Source organism: Cavia porcellus, unplaced genomic scaffold (assembly GCF_034190915.1).
Source record: "Cavia porcellus strain 051 isolate PalLab524CR breed Dunkin Hartley unplaced genomic scaffold, mCavPor4.1 scaffold_21, whole genome shotgun sequence".
NCBI classification, from domain to species: Eukaryota; Metazoa; Chordata; class Mammalia; order Rodentia; family Caviidae; genus Cavia; species Cavia porcellus.
Genome location: NW_026947504.1, coordinates 13,691,168 through 13,716,554, shown reverse-complemented (window position 1 = coordinate 13,716,554; position 25,387 = coordinate 13,691,168). Strand labels below are relative to the sequence as shown.

Sequence of the window (25,387 nt, the reverse complement as noted above, 5' to 3'; positions counted from 1 at the left end):
AGATAACTGGCTTCAGGGAATTCCCCCAAATTAGATTTAATCACTCTACAGATTTGTCAACTTTGGCATAATAAACACTGGAAGACAGACTGCTGACCAATAACCCTGGCCTCTACCCACTCATTGTATGGCAGCAGCACCCCTTCAGCTGCTATGAATATTTCAAAGAATTTAGAGATGTATAAGAGACCATAGTCATCCCAAATTCCCCGAAAAGAAAATCAGCAGTATGTCATCTACAAAATAATTTTATTTCAATGCATAAGAATATTATTTTCATCAAAATGTAATCAAACTTTACATTTATTCTGTAATATTTTCCCCCACTTAATGTATGCTCATAATGCTGAAGTTAGCAACCTGTTCCTTCTTTCAAACATGTCTCCTAAGGCAAAGAAAACAAGAACCTTGCTGTAAAGTCCCAAATTGTAAAGGCCCACAAAGATAATACAAGCACCCAAATAGTCTCTCAGTGTTTTTTGCCTGATTACAAGGCCATGACGCTAAGGAAATTCTAACACGAAAAATTGATCCCTAAACAGAAAAAGGTTAGCAGAATCACACACGCCAGAAAAGAAAAAAATCTCAATACCCTCAGAGTTAAGATATTACAATCATAAAACAAGAAAAATCTCCAAGAAAGAAAGGGAAGAAAGAAAGAAAGACAGACCTACACAACTTAATAGAGATTAGAAAAAGAGAGAAGAAATGAAAAATCTAGTCTTGTTTGACAAATCTAAGAAAACCATACAGGAAATTTGTTTTAAGTAAAAATAAGAAAACAGGTCACAAACTTTTGAGAATCCATCCAGGAGGGCAAATTCTGTCTCAGAATTATGAAACAGAAAACAATAGGGGCAATAAATGAAAGATTTTTCCACATTGAAAAGGTCACCAAGAGCCCAGCACAATGGACTCCTGAACTCCACCAGGGAATTCAACATACACTACCATGATGTGGCAGAACTAGAAAGAATAAAAGAAGACCCTTACAGAATCTTAGCAGGAAAAATAAAGGAACAGGTAACAGACAGGCTCCAAAACCAATAATAAAAACCAGCAGCAGAGCACTGCTTTCAAAATCCTGAAAGAAAACATTTTCATCTCCAAATTCCTTAGCTAGCCACATACTTCAAAATAAGAAGGGAATAAAAGGCCTTTCCATCAAATATACATACATACATATTTCCCCTGTATATTCTATCCAGAAACTATACAGGAAGGACGGAATGCATCAAAATGGGTAAAACAAAACAGAAAAGACTTGTAGTGTAAGGAAAAAGTTATAATCACCATAATTTCAAAAAGAGAAATTAAGGAAATCCCAGATGACAGCTACCTAACAGGTGTTGAGCCTCAACTGCAGCAAATCAGGACTCTGGGAGGGAGCTACAGGAAGATAAAAACACTGGGACAGCACTTTAACATTTTCCCTAACATTTGGTATGGAATATTTGGATCTTTAAATATGAATAATCGACACCTTTGCATGAAACAAATTTGCAAAAAATGTTTTCTTTAAAAGACCCTATATTGGGGGCTGGGGATTTAGCTCAGCAGCATAAGCACCTGCCTTGCAAGCAGGCGGTCGTGAGTTCGATCCCTGGTACCAATAAAAATGAAAAAGACCAAAAAAAAAAAAAACCACCTTAGACATCTCTTCTGCAGGTATATATACAGTACCTAATCATTAGTCTTTAAAAGCTATACAGATACATGTACAATTACCTTGCTGGTCCCTATTAATAGACATGTAGGTCATTTTCAGTACCCTCCAAACATAGCTTTGCTGTAAATCATATCAAAGCTACATGCAGAGAGTTGTTTCCAACTCTTTTGTTCTTATCATACTTTCTTTCAAAAGTCTTCCATAACATATTAAGTCTAAGGGAATTTATATTGACTTTCTATTGAGGTTCTAGAAAGAATTTCATGGCCCCACCTCTGGCATAGCCCAGGTCAAAGCTTAAGAATTACTCTTTGAGGTGAATCTCATAGAAAGTCAGGATTTTGTTATGCTCCCATGTTTCTCCTAATTAATTTTGTCATGCTTCCCAAAACACTTGGCTGCATTTTCCTAAAGCAATTTAAAGCAATTATGTTCTTAATTTCCCTAATGATTTATAGAAATATGTGGACTTTTCTTCAAAATAAAAGTTTACTGAAAATGTCTCCACTATTTAATTTTCATATCAATAAGATTTAATATATAATTTGACACTGATTTGGCAGTAGCCTAAATTGACAATCTTGAGTCACACTAATAAGGCTGATTTATGTTGGTAATGACACTTTAATATAATATTGTCAGTGTTAAAAAAGCTCTCAACATGCTGGGTGTGGTGGCACACACCTGTAATCCCAACAGTCAGGAAGCTGAGGCAAGAGGATAGTTTCATGTTCAAGACCAGCCTGGGCTACAAAGTAAGCTTAAGGCCAGCTTAAGTTGTACATCAGAAAGAAAAAAATAGGTAATATATTAAACAGCACGTAATATATTAAAATGTTTACTCTGAAGTAAGATAAGAGATAATTTATTTTAAGGTGTTAACCTAACACTTTATAACACTACCTTAAATCCTATGTGAAACTGTCTGCCTTTTTGAAAAATACTATTCATGTAAAAATTTATCATAACAAATAAGACAAGTAAAAACATCTCTTGACCCCTTAGAGTAACCTTTTATTCATAACAAGATTAAAGAAAAATATGTTAAAGTTTACGGTTACAATTTCATAAAATATATATTTTGAAGGAGAGCAGAAGAAAAGAAAAAGGGAAAATTAAAAGAATTAAGATGCAGGGGTTGGGGATTTAGCTCAGCAGCATAAGCACCTGCCTTGCAAGTAGGCGGTCATGGGTTCGATCCCTGGTACTGATAAAAATGAAAAAGACAAAAAAAAAAAAATTAAGATGTGTTATACACAGGTACCAACTCCCCATGATGAATGTAATCATGTACTGCATACATGTACTAATCAAAGTTGAAAATACACATGTTTTATATGATGTAAACATACAGATAATTAGAAAAAGAACTTGAAGGAGATGTAATTTTGAAACACTTTCAATGAAATTCTTTTTTAAAACGAAGTACAAATTTCAGATTATGAAATCAAGAGTGAAAATGTGTAACCTAGCATTTTTCTGGTTTCTACTCATCAATTTCTCTCTGCAAATAAAAAACTACATAATTTAATGCAAAAGTTAACTTTTCTGCCTTCTCAGTTCTTACCAACAGTTTTCAGAGAAGTGTAAGGCATAAAAACTTCATAGAGTTTTTGTTTCAGACAGACTCCTAACATTTTCTTTTTAAGTATTATTTTATTTATTTATTTAGGTCTTTTTGAGACAGGGTCTCACTATGCAGTTAAACTGGCCTTGAGCTCACTTTGTAGCCAAGACTGGTCTCGAACTTGAAGCAATCCTCTTGCCTCAGTTTTCCAAGTACTAGCACTACAGGTGTGGGCCACCACGCCCAGCTAACACATTTTTAAGAAGATAATCACCATCAGCTTGCAGAATGGGAAATGGGAAAGAACTTTAATTCTCATCATATTATCACAATTTCACTAGAACAGAAATGGTAACTCTCAGCACCATGAACAGTAAGTTGCAAAGTTTCACAGTAAGTCTTCTAAAATATTTAGATGAAGCACTAGTCCAGACAGAAAACAAACAAGGCAAAGCTCCTAATACAATTTATATAGTACAGGGAAGCACACAATAACCAATATAATTTTCTTTTCTTTTTTCTTTTTGAGACAGGGTCTCACTATGCAATTCAAACTGGCCTTGACCTGTGTAGCCCAGGCTGGCCTAAGCCTCCCAAATGCTGGGATTACAGGCACGAGCCACCACAGCCAGCTCCAATGCAATTTTCTATAATCAGTACTTTGAGTGCTACACAGAAAATAAGGAAGGCAAAGAGATAATATTCATGTAGACCGATTGAAAGCACTTTGAAAAGTACCTGACTGAAATAATGGAGTTGGCTATACCAACCCCTCAAGAAACAATATTGCAGACAAAGAGGATAGTAAGTAGTGCCAAGGTTATTCACCAATATCATGGCCAGTATGACTACAATAGCAAACAACAAAAGAGCCTTAAACCAGGCATCATGGTGCACACCTGTAATCCTAGCATTTGGGAGGCTGAGCCAGGAGTATTGCAATTCAAGGCCAGCCTGGGCTATGTAATGAGTTTAAAGCCAGACTGAACTACAAAGTGAGACCCTGTCTCAATACATACACACGTACATACATAAACAGACAGACTGACAGCTTCTGTGGTTATACAGGAATGAGTATATATAAAATACTATGAACCAAGAAGAGCTTCAGTTTTACCCTAAATCAGTAATGACAAACCTTGGCATGTGTGCCACAGCAGGCTGTTTGCATCATTGAAAGTTCTAAAAGGTTCACCATCACTGTCCTAAATGAAATGGGAAACACTAGACAGTTTTAGGCAAGGGAACTTTGACTCTATTTAACTTCAAAACTTAAAACTAGTTTGGCTGCTCTGTGGAAAAAGAAGAGCATGACTACAGAGGAGCAAGGAAGGAAGGGAAGAAGAAAAGGAAGGAAGAAGGGGAAGGAGGAAAAGATCAATTAGGGACTACACAGATGATGACAGTTAACAACTGTCTTAGATCAGGGTGTCAGTGGGGTAAATGATGAATAAAGGATGAGATGTAGAACATGTTTTAAAAGTAGACTTCCTAACATACAGGAAATGGGAATAAAGAATCCATGCTGAGTAACCTGTTGTAAGAGTCCCATCAACTGAGATACTAGAATGAGACCATCACACATAAACAGTTTACAAGAAAAATGAAAAAACAGCTACAACACTTCAAATGCAAATACAAGGATATTTGAAAGCCATGCCTTTCCACTACAACTACTTAAACACATGGCTGACACACTGTAAGTTTCCTCTATACATTAAAACATGATTAAGTCTACATGCAAAATACTGCAGACTATGTGGAGAATTATTTAAATCATTAGATCATAAACATTAAAGATGAACACGAATGTTACCAAGTTTTATAGCTCAAAAGTATCATTCCCAGGGGCTCAAATACTCACCATTTTACAGAGATCAATGCCAGTGTGGTTTAGGTAATTCAGTAATTTATAAATTGGCCATGTGCACCTTCAGAGAAAGAAGTCATCACCATGAGGTGACACGTGTTGCTACTGGGTTACCAGGGAAATGACTTCATACAACTTTGTTTAGGCAGAGACTCTGCAGTGGCCATTTCTCTAAGGTTATATGAAATCAGTTTAACAGATGCTCCCCTATATGTGGACTTCTATGTGTAGTGTGCATGGGACATCAATATTTGTTTGTGCACTGTCTGTCTATAGTACGTACACATACTACATCTGTATCTTGTCACATACTGATCAAAACAGCCATAACCAAAGTGCTCAATGGTGATCTTACTTTTGGGTAGGATTACAGATTTTTTTTTTTCTTCTTTACTCATCTGCACTCTGGTATTTTTCTATTCTATTGCATCATTTGCCAAATAAAAAGCAAATAAATGCATTTGAATTAAGTTTTCAAGCCACCTTACACATACATAATCCCACTGTGTAGGAGACATAAAGAGATTTTAAAAGGGAGCTTACAATGAGAAAGCCCTAGGTTCAGTTCCTAGTACTAGAATAAATCAAAAGTAATTAAAAAGTCATGACAAAAAGGGCCAAAATATCTATCTGAGGCAGAAAAGTGCACACAGAAATCCGTAAATGACTATGTACTAAGATACAAGTATTGAACTAAGAAGGAAAAACAAAACAAAAAGTACTTGTTCCCAAAAACTCATGCAGTCAAGGAATATGCATTTTATATTTCTCATGTTACTGTTCCTTTTACCTGCTTTCTTTCTTTAGGATTAAGTAGTAAGTACCGAGGATCAAAAACTATCTTGTGTAACTCCTTCTCCCAGGTTGAAAAAGCAGATACCTTTAAAATAAAAAAAAGTATTGCTTCATAATAAGTTTGGTCTAAAAATCATAAAGGTCATAATTTTGCTTGAAATCTACAGGACATCTTTTTGTAAAGGACACATAAAAACCATACTGCAGTTTCCATCACTAATAAATGACAAACAGTGGGAGACTAGCCATAGCAAATTTCCATACTAATTGGCTCTGAACATTTCTACATTATATAGGAATAACACACATTTAATTACTCATTAAAATAACCACTACTGGGTGACATTTAAAAAATCACTACATCAGAAAAAGCCTTGAAGATTTGCTTTTTGATTTCCCACACTAGCTCCACTCTTGTGAACAATGCTGTAATTTAAAATTGAACAATTTTACTTATTCAAATAAATGTGTGAATATAGCCCAAGGGTAAAAATTCTCTCTTAATAGCTTCTAATAATATCATAAAGTATAAGTTCTCCTTTCATCAAAAGTCAATCAAGATTTTAAAGGAATTGTATATACCTTACCTATCCGAAGTAGTCCGCCATTCTGTAAATACTCATATATATATTACTCACCAAAATTACATGACCCAACAAATGTTAAATGTTAATTGTACTTAAAAGGATAGTAAAATGGCATTTAGTTAAATATGAATAGCCAAAGAAAAGGCTGCTTCAAAAACGTACAATAATTTGACAGGGTTCCCTTACCCCCCCACAACATGAGCACTAACCTTAGATTTGACCTTTTAGCAAGACATATTTATATTACTTATACAAAACAGAAATATCTCCCCCAAAGATTGTTTTCTGACCCCTCTCTCTAGCAGCATGTCCTTGAACTGCTTCATTCGGGCCTCCAGAGGGACAATGGCCCTTTCTCGGGCAGCTTTAATTTCAGCCTCCATGGCAGCTTCCTTCTCGGAATCAATGTCTTTATTATCGTCTCTCCTATAAAAAATAAAATATAAGACATAAGCTGATAAAAAAACAACGAATCTTACTAAAATCTTAATATCTAAGGAATTTTCAAGACTCACTACTGAGCAGCATACTTTTGGCAAAAGAAATTATACTGAGGGTTTCAAATGAACTCTAAGGGATAAGTAATTTAAATAATAAAATTACAAGTTTCTAATGATATCACAATAACTATATTAAGAAAAAATAAATATACCTTCAATATACTCTCTTGCTAGCACTAGTTGATACATGAAGTGAATGATTTTACAAAAAAATAAAAAGCTTATCTAGCACTGCTTGTAACAAATACTGTATTAGGACCAAACAGTATAAAATATAATTTAGATCTTGAAATGACACAGGGAAAAAATGACATTTTCCAAAATGTTTCAAGAGTTTATAAAATATTTTTAAATCCGATAAAGACTGGTACATTACTAGGTCTCAGTAATCTCACACATTTATTTTAAAAATAAGATTAAAGTATCTGCAAATTTGGCCAACTGGACATGTGAGATATATACCTTACCTACCTGGCATTTTTATTACTCACTTTGTGGGTGGTTAAGTTGAGATTTAAGTTGAAGGACAGGTCCCAGAGAGCAACATGGGCCCAGGAGTAGTTAGAAGTGGTAGGACTTAGAACCGTTCATCAATGAACAGTTCTACTTCTTGTTCCTCCAAAAATGCACTCAAGGCTAAGGCAGGCCCGCTGCTTGAGTGGTACTCAAGTGATATTGAAAATATGAAATCAAGTCACCTCTCAAAAGATATGTACTATGAAAAAGGCCTATCATTCATGTAAATAATCCAAAAAACTAATTCAGTGATGCTCAGGTATATTTTAACAGATCTACCTGGAATATGATCCACTAAATACACAGTATTAATAACAGAATATTAGATTCCCTACACAAATGTACTGAAAATCCAACATAGGGAACTATGGGTAGCCCAGGAGATTTAATCAGAACCAAGGCTAACCCATAAATATGAGAGGTAATAGCAACTTAGGGACTGAGTCAAAAGAAATAGAAGAAACAGTCGGTGACCTGCAGGAACTTACGAGATAGTCTGTGACCTAAGATATGCACAAAACAAACAGGTAAAAGCAATTTGCCAAACAATATACCCTCTTAAAATAATTTATTTAAGAATTATTTAAATAATTAAAGAGTTAAAAGATATCCAAGAAATATAAAAACAAAAACAAATAACCTTCATAGAATTATACTAAATGAAAATGTCACAATACAAACTATCACTATCTATCTCAATAAAAGAAATAAAAGAAAAACTAAGCCAGGAAAAATAGGCTTTTAGCTTTGTACCTAAATAGAGAAGCTCGGGCAATCCACATAAAGGACTTCTTTGACATTCTCCTGATAAAAGCAGTTAAAAACCTTACAGAGTTGTCTATAAGAACAAACAATTAAAAACAACCTAAAAGTTTATCATCATAGAAACATCCAAAATTATGGTAAATACACAGAATGAATACAGTCATTTACAATAATTAAGAAAACAAATGTTTTATTCTAAAATTTTAATACAAGAACACAAAATTGTTTTAACAGAACTTGGTCAAGAACTAAAACATCAATTGTAAAATGAGAATAGCTGTGTCAAGATGTTAAGATTATAAGTCATTCTCTATCGGATATTAATTTACTGTTGCCAATAAACAGTTTAAAAAGAGCCACCCTTGATAGGGGTTATCATACTTATTCCCTCACCATAATTTGGCTGCATTCAATCTGTCCTTTTCTGATTAGATCTATGATTAACCACGCCCTAATATCGTCAAACTTTCCTTTTTGCTGCTAAATAATGGTCCCATTTCCCCCACGCCCCCTCCCATCCCAACCGTCCACCCCCCACAATAAGTAACATTCACATTTTGCCCAACTCAGCTTTACAGTACTGGCCACACTAACGCGTCTATTACTCCTACCGTCTCTTTCTCCCAAAGCACCAAGTTCATGTGTCTATTACTCACCAGGGAGTAATGATGACACTTAGGATGTGGCCGGCACAAGATAAATATACAAAGACAGAAATCTCAGTGACTTTTTGAGATCTCTGTAGTGGTGCTGTTGGGAAGTCAATAAAGGAGCAAATTTATTTTTTAAAATAAAAGTTAAACTTACTGATTTTCTGTAGTTAATCTACTAAAATGTCATTGGCATCACAATAAACTAAGGTACCACTACACATATTTAAGCAATCCAATCTTCTCCAAGTTTAGCAACAGAAGGGGCACCATATCTATATTATAAAAGAAAACTATTTAATATATTGCCTGAGAGCAATTCATAACTTGCGTTTCCTAAAAACATATATATTACCTGTCCCTTCTGATCACAAACTGATGACCTAATCAACTTTAAAAGGTAAATCTACCTGGAATTGCATAAACTATGTGTATTACTTACTTCCGCTTTTTTGCTTTAACAGGCTCATCTTCATTAAGTTCTTCCATTAATTCTTGCTCATCTTTAACTGTAAGACAAAACTTGATTAAAACTTTTGTCTGAAAATAAGCAAGCAACCACTGAATTATGTAAACAAGAAGCTTTCTGCTGATCCCTACCAGAAAATTCACTTTAACACCATTAAAAAGAAGTTGCAATTTATAGTTATTTCACTCACTTGCACTCATAGATAATTGCCACTTTTGGATGGACAGCATGGTCGGGGTCAGGTGTCCTGGCAAAAACATTTCAAATATTGTTATGAACAGTTATATGCATATATTTCACAACTCTTTCCTTTTAATATAAAATAAAACTTTACTGATTCAGGATTTATGGTGACTATGATGCTTGTTAATCAATTTGTCAAGTAAATCAAATATTTGGGGAAAAAAACCCAAAAAGCAAAAACAAATCACATAAGGTCATGGCCTCATTCAATACTATGGTTATAAAGTATTACTATCCTAACTATAAAACAAATATTGCTAAAGGGGTAAAAAACAGGTCCTTCAGTACCAGGTAAGTACTCAAGCTGCACTGATTTGGATATTACTTACAACTAGAAAATGTCAGTACTACATATACACAATCCATGAAAATTTTTTAACCAGTATCAATACTAAGATTTATTTCATTAGAAGTACTAAACTATTTTCTGATCTTGCTTCTATGCTACAGAGGTAGGGTTTCTATAAAAATACAATCATATCAACAAAAGGCCAATTATCAAAAAATACATAACAAAAGTTATGTACACTAAAAAGCTGTCTGAATATAATGTACATTTAGAAACAACTCCTTAAGATTTAAATGTCACTATATTCTCAAGAATAAGGCTTATGTATTTCTGAAGATTAAACTAATACTTTTACAAAATTTTGCATTTTATAAAACTTTAGTAAACAAAATAATTAAAAAAATCATGTACAGTTTTGATGATTGCAAAAAGTGTATCTGGTTCCAAAAAGTGCTGCAAGGCTTCCTGAAGACCATTTCAGCCACATTTCCTTCACAGCTGTCTTTGACTAAAAATCTTGGCAAGGACAGTAAGTTATAGATGTTTTATAAAACACAATCTTGTCCAACTGCCTAATGACTTTTTCATATCTAGATGACTTCATTCAAACCATAAAAGAGGTCTGTTTTAAAAATTAAATGTTCTTAAATGGCATTGACACTATCAAAATATTAAAAAGATTGTTAAAGCTAGAGGACAAATTCCTAATTTACAACTTACTCAGTTTCTTCATGTCTTCCAGTCCCTTTTTATGAGGGGGCTCCTGAATAATTTTGTCAACATCTGCCCTTCCAATCAAATCATCAGGTCGGTCCCACATAGAAAGACGAGTGGTGGGATTATAAAAGAAGACTCGCTCATCACCAGTCCAAACAACACACCTAGGAATTGATTCAAAAATACCATTTTCTTACGTTATACAACCTGATTTACAGGTAGGTCTTTTAATGTCAACCAGCAAAAGGAAGGAGGCACAGAGTAAGGACATGCTCCTCTCTGTAGCAGGGATTTAGAGAACCAAACATGACTTTCGAACAGAAGACTACTGCCTGAAGTAAAGACAGCAGTGCAACGTGCTGAAAACAAACAAACTAACACCGGAAAAAGCAATCTGTAAGCAGAAAGTACAGTGGTTTTGCACACTCAAAATGGAGAACACATTTTAAACTCACAAAAGGAATGATTTTAGTGGCAATGATAACACTACTAAGCAGTTTTAAGGTTTAAATAGCATGCCAGCTATTCCACAGCAGTCCTTAACATATCTTATTATTAAATAATAAATGACATTTACATAAAAACATAATCTTCTAAAAAACCCTTATGATCTCATTATATCTGATAAAAAACAAAGAAAACTATCAACTGTACTAGGGCATCACAGCCTACCATAGCACACTGGTCCTGTTTCTAACAACCAGCACACTCAGATAAAATACAAGTATATGAAAAGAGACTATAAAGTTTAAAATTTAAAAAAAGGCAAAGCTTTGGAAAACAAAAGTCAAAATTTTGAGAAGCAGAATAAAGGGAGTAAAATTCCATGTCCCCCTACTCATAAGCTCTACCCTTATGGTAGGTCCCTAATAGTAATCAACAACTAAGTCTTAATAGAAACTGGGTCTTTATGGACAAATAAAAAAAAAAGTTATTCACAAGTGTTAAGCCCAAAGTGACTTAGATGCTCAAATAACTCAAGACTGTGTTTAAATAATCAAAGATTAAAGCAAAAATAATAGCATTCTTGCCAGGCATGGTGACACACTCCTGTAATCCTAGTATCAGCAGGCTGAGGCAGGAATACTGCAAGAGTTTGAGGTCAGCCTAGATTACATAGTAAAAGACTAACCCTCACTATGTGGGAGACAACTCCAGTGTCTCCCCTTGAATGCAAAACAATTACTGCAACTTGAATATTTGGAGACTTATTTCCTTATAGTCATACGTAGAGAGCTGTCTATGATATTTCCTTCTCTCTTCAATTGGCTCTAAGCATTGCAAATAAGGCTAGCAAGGTACTGGTATATAATCTCTTAAAGCCAGAGACAATCTGTTTCCTTGCATAGTGTTCTCCATAAAGGATATGAACACAGTGGGTTGTCAGAGCTAATAGTTCCGGGAATATCAATTGGGTATGAGCCTCAAGGTAAAGAGGTTATGACTTGCCAGGGGATTTAGCTCATTGGCTTAAAGGCCTGATTGGCAAGCGCGAAGTCGTGAGTTCAATCCCTGGTACCAAAAAAACAAAAAACACACCACAAAAAAGAGGCTATGAGCTGGGCGTGGTGGCTCACACCTGTAATCCCAGCACTTGGGAGGCTGAGGCAGGAGGATCTTGCGAGTTCGAGACCAGCCTGGGCTACAAAGTGAGTTCAAGGCCAGCCCGAACTGCATAGAGACCCTGTCATAAAAGACCAAAAAAAAAAAGAGGCTATGACTCCCCAGGGCACAAAAGTTTACATATCAGAAACCAAAGCACATCCTCACAGGGATTGGATTTAGGACCCCTTGGCCGCCCTTAACTTGGAGTATCTCTTGGGGGTCTTCATTCATGGGTTGCGCTGGAGGTGGTAGATTAGAATTAACTTGCTGGGATTCCAGTAACATCTCAGTGGGATTACAATTGTAACTTTCCGGATTGTAAGGAAAACTGAAAAATGTATTATAATACTTGGATAACTGTATTCAATATTTGGGGTTACAATAAACTATGCAATGAGACCATGTCTTAAAAAATTAAAAGATATTATTTACACACACACACACACACACACACACACACACACATATACAGAGAGAGAAAGAGTATAAACTCCTGAGATAAGGACCTTTGAAAGAAATGAAAACAACCTTCAGAACAGAAATAAAAATTCTAAAAAAAAGAAAAGCAGTTTTAGAAATCAAAACTAAATGAAACTTTAGTAGATTGGTGCAAGAACAAATGGGGATGACAAAGGAGAAAATCACTGCGCTAGATGAATCAGTATCACACCTAAAAAACAAAGGGATAAAAAAAGAAATGAACAGTGGGAAACAATGGGATAAAAGGACTACCACTATGTATATGTAACTGGGGTCTGAGAAAGAGGAAGAGAGATATAAAACAGAGAATATAATTAAAAAGATAATTTGAATAACTGCATTCAGATGGAGTGCAAAGGAATTAGGAATATATGCTTGCATATGGAACATGATAGGGATGCTTTGTAAGCGACCAAACCCAAAAGCTATTGTAAAAATATCAAAATATACACTCACACATGCACGCACACAGATTTATGCTGTACGGTAGTTTAGACTCAGGGTCTCCTGCATGCTAGACACAAGCTGTCACTGAGTTTATAACCCAACCCAAAATATAAAACTTGTGCAGGTTGGGACTGGGGATTTAGCTCAGCGGCATAAGCACCTCCCCTGCAAGCAGGCAGTTGTGAGTTCGATCCTGGTACCGATAAAAAGGAAAAAGTAAAAAAAAAAAAAATTTGTGCATGTCAAAGTAACAAAATAAGAACCAACAGATTGAAAAAAACTGTAATACATGTAAAAGCTCAGGGCTATATACTATTAAGAGGAAAAAAGGTCCTCTAAGGCAATGCAGAACTAATAAACATAAAGTAGGTTCAACCACACCAGCAGCCTATCCAAAAGATTCCTTTTTTATCAGGCTATGAAGATTATACATATCACTACAGTGGTCTGAGGAAATCTGGTAATCTCAGGATGCTGATAGGAAAATAACTCCCAGATAAGCTCTATCTAATGATATTCACCAAAATTTTAAATAGCTAGATTCAGAAATTCTACATCTCGACACTAAACCAACAGGAATACTTGAGTATGTTCACAAATAAATATGTACAAGGATATCTGCAGCACTGTAATGTCAGGGACTACAAAAACAAAAACAAAGGGAAACCTAACCATTCATTTATAGAGAAATTATGTGTTTACAAATAACAGAAAACTATATATATATAAAATGGAAGATCATTGAGACAATTCAAAAAAAAGTTGAATAAAATTTTTTACTTATTATATGATGTGCATGTATCATGCACATACACCCTTATATACATTACTTCTTTTATACTGTATGTCTTTTATGAATCACCTATTCTTTTCCAATTAACACTATAAATTATTACATATAATTATGAAATATAACAACTGTCTTTCTCCACTACTAATTTTCATCTTTTTACTTCCTCTAAGCCAAAGAGCTGCCAAGATCTAAAAATGACTGCAACCTTGGGCTCTGCACAGATTGCAGCACAAAGAACAGGCACTCTCTCTAGGTGGGGCACACAGACAAACAGATCCCCAGGAAAAGAACAGGTGGATGTTTTGGGGGAAGGAAACGCTGCCCGCTTATGGGACTATCTACTTACGGAAGTTTCAGGTGTTTCTGACCTATAAAAACAAAGTACAAATGGATAGACACAAAAAAGCTTCATACAGGTACCTTAGTGGACAATGCACCTTTTACAAGCCAGGCCTACAGAACCAGAACTGTGTTCCAGTAAGTTAAAATGGAAAAATACTTAAGGGAATGCAGTAGCCATGGAAGGGGATTAGGAGAACAACTAAAATATAACCAAAGTTAAGATAAACACTAACAGAAAAAGAAGAAACATGGGAGCGGACAATAAAAGTCCTTAAAAGAGATCTAAGCAACAGAAACAAACAGAGCAGACTTGTAAAACTTCAGAACAAGACTCTAAATAATGACATTCTGGGTGAAACTGAAGTCACTACCAGACCTGAGTTTGGTGGCTGGATGTTTGAGAATAACTCAAAACAAAGACTACAGATAAAAATCATGAGGGAAAAAAAGTAAGAATCTAAGAGAAAGATAAAATCTAAGAGACCTGACATACAAATTATTATCCAAGAAAGAGAAAAACAGAAGAAAAGCAATAATTATACAATCTCAGGGAGCTTGGAGTTAGTCACTCCCTTTTCACGTACACACGACACAGAGAAATAGTAACTCAGGAATATAGTAAAATACAGTAAATAGGAACTCTTTAACTATAGACTGCTTTCATTTGACTTCAAAACCAGTTACATATTTTCAGTAATTTTTAAACAAAACTGTTTATGAAGTTGGTGGAATAACTATATAGGAAAGTATGCCAATACCTTTAAAATACAATAATCTGACCACATTTCCCTAGAGTGATAGGCCCTACATATAAAAATAACCAGAAACAAAAAAGTAGTAGAAAATTCATGAATGGAAAACTCTATTTAACAATATCATGGAACATAAGAACATCCAGACTTTGGAATGCTATAGAAAAAAACTTTCTCTTTAATAATAAAGACAAAATAAGCAAGAAAAAAACTTGGAAGGGAATTCATAGATCACAAGTCTTCAAAATTTAACTAATTGTAATATGTGTACTGTATATGGATTAGATGAGCTGCAACAGGAAAGGCTCACTGATGTGGGGAGACAAAAGATACATATACAACCTGTGATACATCTATGTGTGTGTATGTGTATCACTAATTTAAACCATCTTAAATAATAAAAAGATCTTTCAGTGGTTTAAATACACATTTATGAACAATAAACATTGCAAAGAGCACCATAAACAAAGGAAAATCTTTGTAGCAACTGAATTTTAGGTCTGAATATCTAACTACAATGAATAACCAAAACATTCAGTAAATAAAAACATATCTCACGTGTTTTTTTTCTATAGGGAAAAAAAAACCCCAAGTGTAATAATATTTTTTTCAGTGGATTAAGTAAGCTAGGACATACCATGGAGTACCAGGAATAGGAGTAGTAGCGACAGGCTTTGCCTTCTGGGCAGCCTTCTCTTCTTCAGTCATCTCCTCTTCCTTGGGCTCCTAAGGGAAACACAATAATCACATTTAACTAATAACACAAAACAAATATAAAGATAAGTCATCACAACAAATACCTCAAAGTAAAACTAGCAGAAGGCCTGTTGCTAGAATAGGGAGGGGAGACCCTGAATAACATTTCTAAGAAAATTATAACTGCTCGTACCACAGAAACAGCTGGACTCCACAACAGCAGAACCCAGCAGCAAAGACAGTCTTGCCTTACATACTCACTGGCCATGTGCTCAGGAGCAGAAGTGGAGAACATAGTACAGAAACTTAGAGACTTCAATTAAAGCTGTTTCTTATTTCTACTAAGTTTCTTAGTCCTGAAACATGACTTCCATTTGGCCCTTGACTAAATAAAGGAACTTTCAAACAACATTGTTTGTAGTGTTCTTATGTTACAAAGGGATCACTCCAGCCACAGTGGAGAGAAAAGAGAATATACACCCAACTTTCCTAACATGAAGTTAAACACTTCCAACTTTATCACAGACCAGTCTATAAGTCAGAGCGCTAAAGATAAAGTCAAACTCTGGTCCTAAATCTTTCCTGTATGGGGGCCTACATTCAATATAAAAAGTAACTTAATGAAAATTTCAAAGGAAAAATTTAGAAACTTCAAAGAACTCTAAAATTTCAGGAATCAAATTTATAACATTCATTTAAAAATACATCAAATAGACAATAAGTTACAAGTAAATTATACCAACCAATTAAGGCTGGCTCCCAGGTGGACAAGTCATGGCCCTTTACCTCCTTTATCTCCTTCATAGGCTCTTCCTTAGGATCCTCCTCCTCTGTCTCCATTGGCAGAGGTTCTTCAGAGGGCTCTTTTATTGGCTCTTTAATCTTTTCTTCTAATTTTTCTGTTACAGAATTAAGATACCATCAAAGGTTTTGATGTCAATTTTTAAAGGACTTTCAGAAAAGCAGTTGAGAAATTTTATTTCTAGCTCTAAACCACTACAGATAAAATGGCCTTCTCTGCTATATCACTGATTTGAGAAACAGATTAGAAGATACAACCACTACTACAAACACACTCAGCCACTTTGTCTTTGACAAAGGGGCCAAACATGTTCCCTGGAAGAAAAGATAGCCTCTTTAATAAGTGGTGCTGAAAAACTGGCTTTTCATATGCCGAAAACTAAAACTAAATCCATGCCTATCACCATGCACTAAACTAAGTCAAAATGGATCAAAGATCTAAATATTAAAACAGAAATACTAAATGTACTGGAAGACAAAGTAGATAGAAATCTTGAAGACATAGGGGTCAGTAGAGAATTCATGGAGAAAAATCAAACTGCACGGTATATATTTCACAGAATCAACAACTGTTGATCTCATCTTACTAAAAAGTGTTTGCATGTTAAAAGAAATCTCCAACAAGGTGAAAAGAAAACCAATGAGCTGGAAAAAAATTTTAGTCAACTGTCCATCAGATAAAGGACTTCTATACAGAACATAAAATTTTTTTTAAAAAAATCAGACCCAGAAATTCAAAGACCCAATCCAAAAATGGGCATCTGAGATGAAAATACACTTCTCAGATGAAGAAATGGCAAATAAATACATGAAAAAATGTTCAGCATCATTGGTCTTTAGAGAAATGCAAATTAAAACCACACTGAGATTCTATCTCATTCCAGAAAGAATGGCCAGGATCAAGAAAACCACCAATAACAAAATGCTGGAGAGGCCGTGCAGAAAAAGGAACACTCTGCACCATTGGTGGTGTGAGTACAGACTGGAGCAACCATTGTGGAAATCACTGTGAAGGGGCCTCAAAAAGCTGGGATTGGGGGTCCCATCTGACTCAGCTATTCTACTTCTTGGCACATCCTCAGAAGATATGAAAACATCATAGCACAGTGATATATGTGCACCCATGTTTATAGCAGCACAGTTTGAAATAGCCAGATTTTGGAAACAACTAAATGCCTATCAACTGAGCAACGGATAAAAAAGACGTGGTATTTTTATACAATGGCGTACTACTCAGCTATAATAAGACCACATAGAGGTTTTTATAGGTCAATGAAAGTGACTTGAGGCCATACTCCTAAGTGAAATAAACCAATCTCCCATGTGTAAATACCTTATTATCTCCCTTAGTGTAAGAAATTAGGAGTAAATAAGACACAAAATCTTCAATAAATATTGTGAAAGGGTCAGGAACTGCTCAAGGCGGAAAAAAATAACTCAGATAGGAAAGGAGAAAAGAACGAAGGGAACAAAGATATAAATTTATATATATACACTTAAGATAACTAAGATGATTATACCACTACTTCTATTAGTTCTTGGAACAAAACAGTTAACATCTGTAGGAGTAAATGAATTTTGCGTGAGCATATCTAGTAATTCGAGTGAGACTTGAAGATAACTGCAAAAAAACAAAATCTGTTATGTTCCCACCACCTTGATTTGAAAGCCTAAACTGTTATTGTTTTGGACTCTTACAATTACTTGTTCCTTTGTTTTTCCCTCTAATACAGAAGGATAGATGTGCGTGTATAGGCTTATATATGCCTAGAACTTCACCTAAAGGGTTTACAGGAATTGATTTTTGTATGTGTGACAGTATGAACAACTACATTGAAGAAAATGAGACACCATACTAGCTACTAATGATTTCCTATCATTTTGATTCAAAAGCCAATAATACTTTTATTGTTGGTTTTGATTGGTTTTAGTCTGTTTTCAGTCATTTGACTTCAATATGTATGAAGACATGGGCAGTTATTTTGAAGAAAACAAGAGACATTATGTAGCCATTATTGATCTCCTAGTGGTGTCTGGCCTTGAAAGTCCTTAAGCCTTTATTTTGATTGTTTTTATACTATTTTGATTTGTATTAACTTGTGTGGGAAGGAATGAGCAACTATATCAAAGAAAACAAAGACATTATGGTAGCAACTATCAATTTTCTGCTGTCTTTTTCTGAAATCCTGTGTTATTTGTATTGTTTTACTCTGCTCTGCTGTGTTTTGTTGTTTTATTCTCTTTAAAATAAGAAATAAATTAATTTTAATTAAAAAATACCACTGATTTGAATTTGATGCTGTAATAAGGAAATTTAAAGGCCTACTAACTTCAAAGGAACATAAATACTTCGAACTATGTTATCAGACTTGAAACAATCACACACTTTGCTGAAAGATGCTAAGATATTCAGAAACAGAAACTGTGATATAGAAAATTATGAATTTTATCATGTCCAAGACTCCAAGTCCTAAATCTCTGATTACCCTGCCTCGGCATCCCAAGTACCAGGGGTTACACAGGCACACAGCATCATACCTGGTCTAAATTTTTGATTATGACACATAACACATACATTTCTTCTTCTTCAGTATTGTTGATCTCAGTAAGGACAACGTAATTATACACTTCCTGACAATATAAAAATGTGTGTATATATAACAGTTAACTTCTCCAGGTGGAAAAAATGATAAGTATGTAGGTAGAACTGAGTTTTTACATACAAATACATATCAATTTAGTAGAAATAATTTTCTAATTAATTAGAAAATCCCTGAAACATAATAAATTAACTCAGAATATTTAATAGCTTGCTATCCTATGTATAATTCACACTGCGTCCCCAGTTATTAAAACAACTATACCTTTTTCCTTTAGTTCTTGGGGCTTTTCCCAGGTAGACTCTAATGTTCTATTATTATAATAATATGTCTTCCCATCTGCTGTCTTATATTCAGTCCACTCAGAAACTGCTGTTGCTCCAGCTAAGGTGGCAGGTGAAGCTGCAATAGCAACCTGGGGGTGGATCATGGGCACAATAGGAGGAGCCATTCCTGGCAACACACCTAAAACAAGAGCAGCAATAAATTAAATACAAACATTAAATTGCAATACAGAAAACTCTAAACTATTAGCTAAATCTATTAAACATTAATAATGAATGAATCCACTGAAACCAACTGCCATATAAAAGATGATTTAAGTATTACTTAATTCTATTTCCCTAGTTTTTAGTTCAATGCCTAAATTTAATGAAACACAGAAATTCAACCCAAGAAATACATTAAAAACAGTCAGAAATTTAGGTCTCCTCTATGAAGTCTGAACATAAATTATAAATCTCATGGAACATTCTCTAATTAAAAATATAAAAATATTTTTATAAAGATATGTTCTCAAAATTCTAATGAGGCAATCAATTTTTACTGAGGCAGAATTATTGTTTATTTGGGAAGTACTTTAAATTCTCAGTTTTAAGGTAAATGACTGTGTATCTAAAGGACTAAATTAGTTGCACATTATTCTTTTCCTGAAGAAAAACAAAGCTTCTATTTTTTAAAAGTCAAGCCAATATTTGTTTTACAAGGCAGTTAAATAAGCTGTTACATATTGTATAAAATAAAATACTACTAAATGAGTATACAATGACTCAAAACTGGAAGAACAATCTTTGACTCAAAGCTCCAGTAGTTCTCTTATTTCAGTAACTTTGTAACATGTAAAAGTATACTATACACACAAATATTCACACACATGTACTCACTAGCATGCAAGCATAATCACATCACTTTACACATGGAAATGATTTTTTTATATTTAACTTAAAAACATACATCAAAAATAAAATTAAATGTTATGAATATGAGAATGAAGTTGTTTACACTTATTACATAAATTAAGATATAAAGTGATCTGACCTTATTTGTTTTTGTGAACCAAAGAAGCTAGTACTACAGGCAATTGGGAAAATTACGTGTTGGCCAAATATGACAACTGCATTTATATTGCTCATTAAAAAGAAAAATATAAAAAAATCCACTCACTTGGGCAAAAAATAAATAAATAAAAGGATAAACAACAACATTCACTACCATGCCAACTTACAGACAAAACAAACTAAGATGGATTTAAAATTACCGGTCTTGGTGGTAGCGACTGTCTTTACATACGGGCAGCTGACTATTTGCATCATTGCTACACCTGTAAATGGATAAGCAAGCACAGGTTGGAAAGCTGCCACTGTATGTCAGCTACCACTGGGGTTCAGGGAAGTAATTTACCACTACAATTTAGAGTGCTGTTTCCAATGAAAAAGACCAAGAAGGGAATAAAATTTCTTTTTGTTTGACATTTTGTGGGAAGTGGTGTCAAACCCATGACATTAATTCTAAATAACATCAATTATGCACCAGCCCTGAAATTATCTGAAGGAGTCTCAGAGTTTAAAATGAACGAAAGAAAGCCCCTTCGTTACACATAACAAATTCTCATCTGGGACTCTTCCCATCGGACATCAAACTCTGCTGCTGTTGCTTAGACGCCAGTGAAAGGCAGACGGAGCAGCTCTATGCTGCTGCTAAGGTGAAACTACATGCAGGACCTGAGGCACAAAGCACAATTGTGCAGAAGTAGATGAGACAGAAGGGTAGGAAAGATAAAAAACAAGGTATGAAATGGATCCAAATCTTCCACTGCAGATACAGCGTAAAAGTATAAACAAAAGAAGGCAAAGATAAGACCAGGATTCAAATAATGACACACACCTATGTTGAGAACCTGCTTTATGGACCTCTACAGAGGCAGGTTGAAACCAATAAACACTCAGTCCCTTTAATGTTGTGACTGACTTTATGGACAGTGGCTGCAGAAATCTCTAGCCCCTAGACTAAAGAAGTAAGTAGTACTGTATTAAAGAATAGAAATAATAGAGAGTTCTAACAAGAATGAAGACTCATCACGATGCATTACAGTGGTGACAAGGGAATGAAAGAAAAGATGGAAACTAAGACTGAGGAAATTCAAATTGAAAATGAAATTCACATTTTAAAAAAAAGAAAGAAAGGGTAAAGGCTAAGGAGAGTATAGGAGAAATTTTTATTTCTCAACTGGGAAAACTAACTTAATTTGGTACTCATAAAAACTAAAAATAACATTAACTATTTTCCTCATATAAAGGCCAGGAAAAGAAATCTCTGTAATTCAGAGACTAAGATTAAAGTTAAGACCTCTAGGTTTGTGAATAATTTAACTATGCTCAGTCACACACACACACAAATATTGCCATCTGAAAAGTGCCTTCAACTTTCTGCTTTTTATTTATATAAAGAAAGAAAGAGCTAACCTTTCTATTAACTCAAACTAAAATAAAACTACTGGATCATAAAAGTACGGTGCATAAAATTATATATATATGTTTATTATTCCAAATATTGAAATAAAACAATAGAAAAATTCAGTTGGTTAACAAAGTTACAGTATGTATTTAGTTTACATTAATATAAACACTGCCATCTGCAGGACTCCTAAACTTACAAAACCAGCACCAGAAATTCGATCCTTGGGATACAAGATCTTTATTCTGAAAAACTGTTCTCCAAAACCATTCTCTAAAAAAAAAAATTGTTTTTTAGCTACATAACTTATAAAAAAATCAAATACATTCATATTTAGACTTAACTATAACTGTTAATCAATTGGGCCAACACAGAACTCTTATTTGATTATCAATATATAGACTATGTCAAATGTTTGTATGTTTCTTCCCATGCTAAAAAGATTTAAGGCATTCTCTCATGAGATTACAAGCATACCATGAATACTCATAAATATCCACATATCTAAATTGCTAACCACATTTTTAAAAAGGGAGTACTTGTCCAAATTTCCTACAACTACCCTCAAATTATGTTCTATTAAGAAATTAGAAAATTTCACTTAACAGTTTGCATAATTCTGACATCCACGAAAGATATGTTTTAGAAGTAGAGTTCCTATAATTATGTAATTTTATCACCACAAAACTTTACAATTTATCCTTATACTTCACCTAGTTGTTCCATTCCCCATCATCTTGTTTGATTATCCTTATTTATCCTCATGAGAGGCAGACAGTGCCATTCAAAAAGAATTTAAAGCTGTAAGATAAATCCCTCCTCCCATCTTAATGCTGAGTTAAAATGAAGAGTAAAAAACAAAGACAAATCTCATTGTACATAAAACCAAAGCTTTGGGGGAAGAGAAAAGTCTTCTCTTTTTTACTAAAACACCTGTAGGACTAAATTATAAGGGAAATTGAGAAAAGTGTTAACATCAAAAATGGCTTAATATATATTAATACAATTTTATAAGACACTAGCTCCCTCTTCAAAGAATCTCATCATCTTAGGAAGATCCTTCAAACGACCCAATTCAGGCTCTCTTCCAACTGACTTCCAACTGCCATTTATTAAATACCTTTTATTACCAAAGTTCACATATCCCAAATCAACCTGGTGACCCAGATGGTCACTACATGTGTCCTAAATTTAATGACAGGGCTAGGGTCCACAAAGAACATATGACATCAAAATGCAACTACAGGCTGTACTGTGACAAAGTTCCACATAGCACACAGATGAACTTCGCTCTTGCACACCTTTCCCCCTCTGACCATAATCAGAACCTCGTGTAGATGCCACCTTTCACAGCGCAGCAGCACTACCATGCGACCTGTCCGTTCCCCCTCCACCATCCACCACCCAGTTCCTCACACCACTCAGAACGAACACTAGTTTTGACATGGTCTTCAACTCTAACATGGACCAGGAAGGAAGTTCAAGAAAAAGTTATGATAAATGACAAGCTCTTCTCCATTATCATTCAGTTTCCTACAAAAAATTATACCTAGAAAGTATCCAGTTACTTCTCTGAAATGCAACAGGAAAGGGCTAATTCTAGGACATTACTTACATCAACAATGTATAAAGGCTTTATATTAAATACATTGCTGTACCATAACCCTATTTTTACACAAGAACTAGTATGAAAAAGTGGCTACACTAGTAAGGAGGAATAAAAAATTAAGAGAGGCCTACATTCTATTCATCCTTCCTATGAATTAGCCCTCAAACCTGACCAATTTAAGGTTATCAATATTTGAGGACAACACAAGAACAATGAATCATGACTCAAGGATTAAATAAATGCATTTGACAACAGCAAATGTACTCAAATTAGAATGCTCAGGGAGGGAGCTATAACTCAGTGGCACCTGCCTGGCAAGTGCAAGGGCCTGAGTTCAATTCCTGGTACTACACACACACACACACACAAAAAAGAATACTCAACACAATCACTGTTTAATTCTTATAGGAAGAACTCTACTCTCCAATCTTTGAATTCCTTCTCTAGCTTTAATCATGTATCATAAGACAATAAAACACAAATTCATCACAACAATATAAACCTTTAAATGATGCATGTCATACTTGTCAAATGTTACAAGGGAAACTTCTGAATTTGTTTACAGTTCAGCGACTCACGTTTTCTTTCCAGCACAATTATAAAGAGCTTGGTATGTGGATCTGGAGGGCACAGGGTCAAATCCCAATACCTTAGTTATTTATTAGCTATGTTACCTCGGGGAAATAATTTAACCTGTCTGTGTACCTACCTCTTAAGATAGTTGTGAAAATTAAAGAAAGTAATGCATGTAAAGTGCTTATAACAGTGTACTGTCTATAAATCATGTAACTTGGGTTAGCTATTATCACCTGTGATTTCTCAACTTCATAAAACTGATCTAAAAACACTGCATTGAGGACATATTTACATGAAAAGATGATCATTTTTAATTCACTTGAGACTACTATCCCAAATAAGTGTAGCTTTAAATGTGACTAAAGACATGTAAACAACAAAAAAGGACATTTACCAAAACTTAAAAGAGAAAATATTGCAGTTAGCCATGAATCTTTAAAAAACATTTCAAACAGGTGAGATTCAAGGCAAATTTCAAATGCAACAGACACATGAGAACACACTAGCTGACAGTATGAAAGCAGAGCGGGAAGGACCACTATAATTTGTTGGTTTACCTGGAAGTGGAATTGGCATGCCAGGAAGGGGAACACGAAACGGAGGTACCATTACTGGTGGAAAAGCAGGTATTGCTGCTGCCGGCTGAGGTACTGAATGAGGGACCGCAGGAGGCAACGTCTGGGGGTGCGGCTGGGGAACAGTTTGCACAGGTGTGGCTGTAGGAGCAGGAGTTGAAACACTAACTGTAGGCGTGGCAACTGAAACAGCAGAACTTGGGGTCTGATCTTGTGTTGTGGGTGCTGGTAAAAATAAAACAAAAACATGTATCACTCTTTCATAAACGATTTTACTTCATTCATCATTCACTCATTCAGTCAGTTTTTCAAGGCCCATTCCATGCACTGTAAGTACTTTGTCAAAAAGTCTATCTTCAAGAAGCCTGAAAAATCAGTTAAATGAAACAGAAAAATAACTGAATACCAGTGAAATGGATAAATGTTCAGGTGTTTAAGTCAAGTCCTAAAGACTACTTCTAATTGTGGCAAGGGTATAGACAAGTTTATAGTGGGATGCTGCACCTTGAAAGATGTAAGATTTCAACAAGGAAAAGGGTACATGGAAGGAAAAAATAAACCAAGTGGTGGCAAAAGTATAAATAAAGGCAAAGAGTAGAGAACAAAACAGAAGTGTATGGAAAACTGAAGGCACTAATGAAACAACAGGCACACCAAGAAAACCAGAGTCAGGGCTGGAGTGGTAGGCCGTAAATAGAAAGAAGAAAGCCTTCACCAGAGGTTAGGAAGTGTGCGCTTTAC

The 25,387-nt window shown here is 34.8% G+C and overlaps 1 protein-coding gene across 9 annotated transcripts in view; it reads right to left on the bottom strand.

Moving 5' to 3' along the window:
• The window catches only part of Tcerg1 (transcription elongation regulator 1), a 58,966-nt gene that overhangs the window by 20,432 nt on the left and 13,147 nt on the right, over positions 1–25,387 (bottom strand). For 2 of the 9 annotated variants that reach the window (XR_010041664.1, XM_063232312.1), the window contains exons 5-15: positions 24,629–24,871; positions 20,691–20,753; positions 19,418–19,618; positions 16,539–16,651; positions 15,694–15,782; positions 10,641–10,801; positions 9,579–9,635; positions 9,362–9,428; positions 8,258–8,308; positions 6,779–6,914; positions 5,897–5,986 (exon numbers count right to left, since the gene is read on the bottom strand). Coding sequence is in view for 8 of the 9 variants with exons in the window: in XM_063232312.1 (XP_063088382.1) it covers positions 5,897–5,986; positions 6,779–6,914; positions 8,258–8,308; positions 9,362–9,428; positions 9,579–9,635; positions 10,641–10,801; positions 15,694–15,782; positions 16,539–16,651; positions 19,418–19,618; positions 20,691–20,753; positions 24,629–24,871 (1,271 nt within the window). In the remaining variant the exon portion in view is untranslated. The remainder of the gene's footprint in view (positions 1–5,896; positions 5,987–6,778; positions 6,915–8,257; positions 8,309–9,361; positions 9,429–9,578; positions 9,636–10,640; positions 10,802–15,693; positions 15,783–16,538; positions 16,652–19,417; positions 19,619–20,690; positions 20,754–24,628; positions 24,872–25,387) is intronic. The other 7 variants (XM_063232315.1, XM_063232313.1, XM_063232314.1 and 4 more) reach the window with 7 other exon arrangements.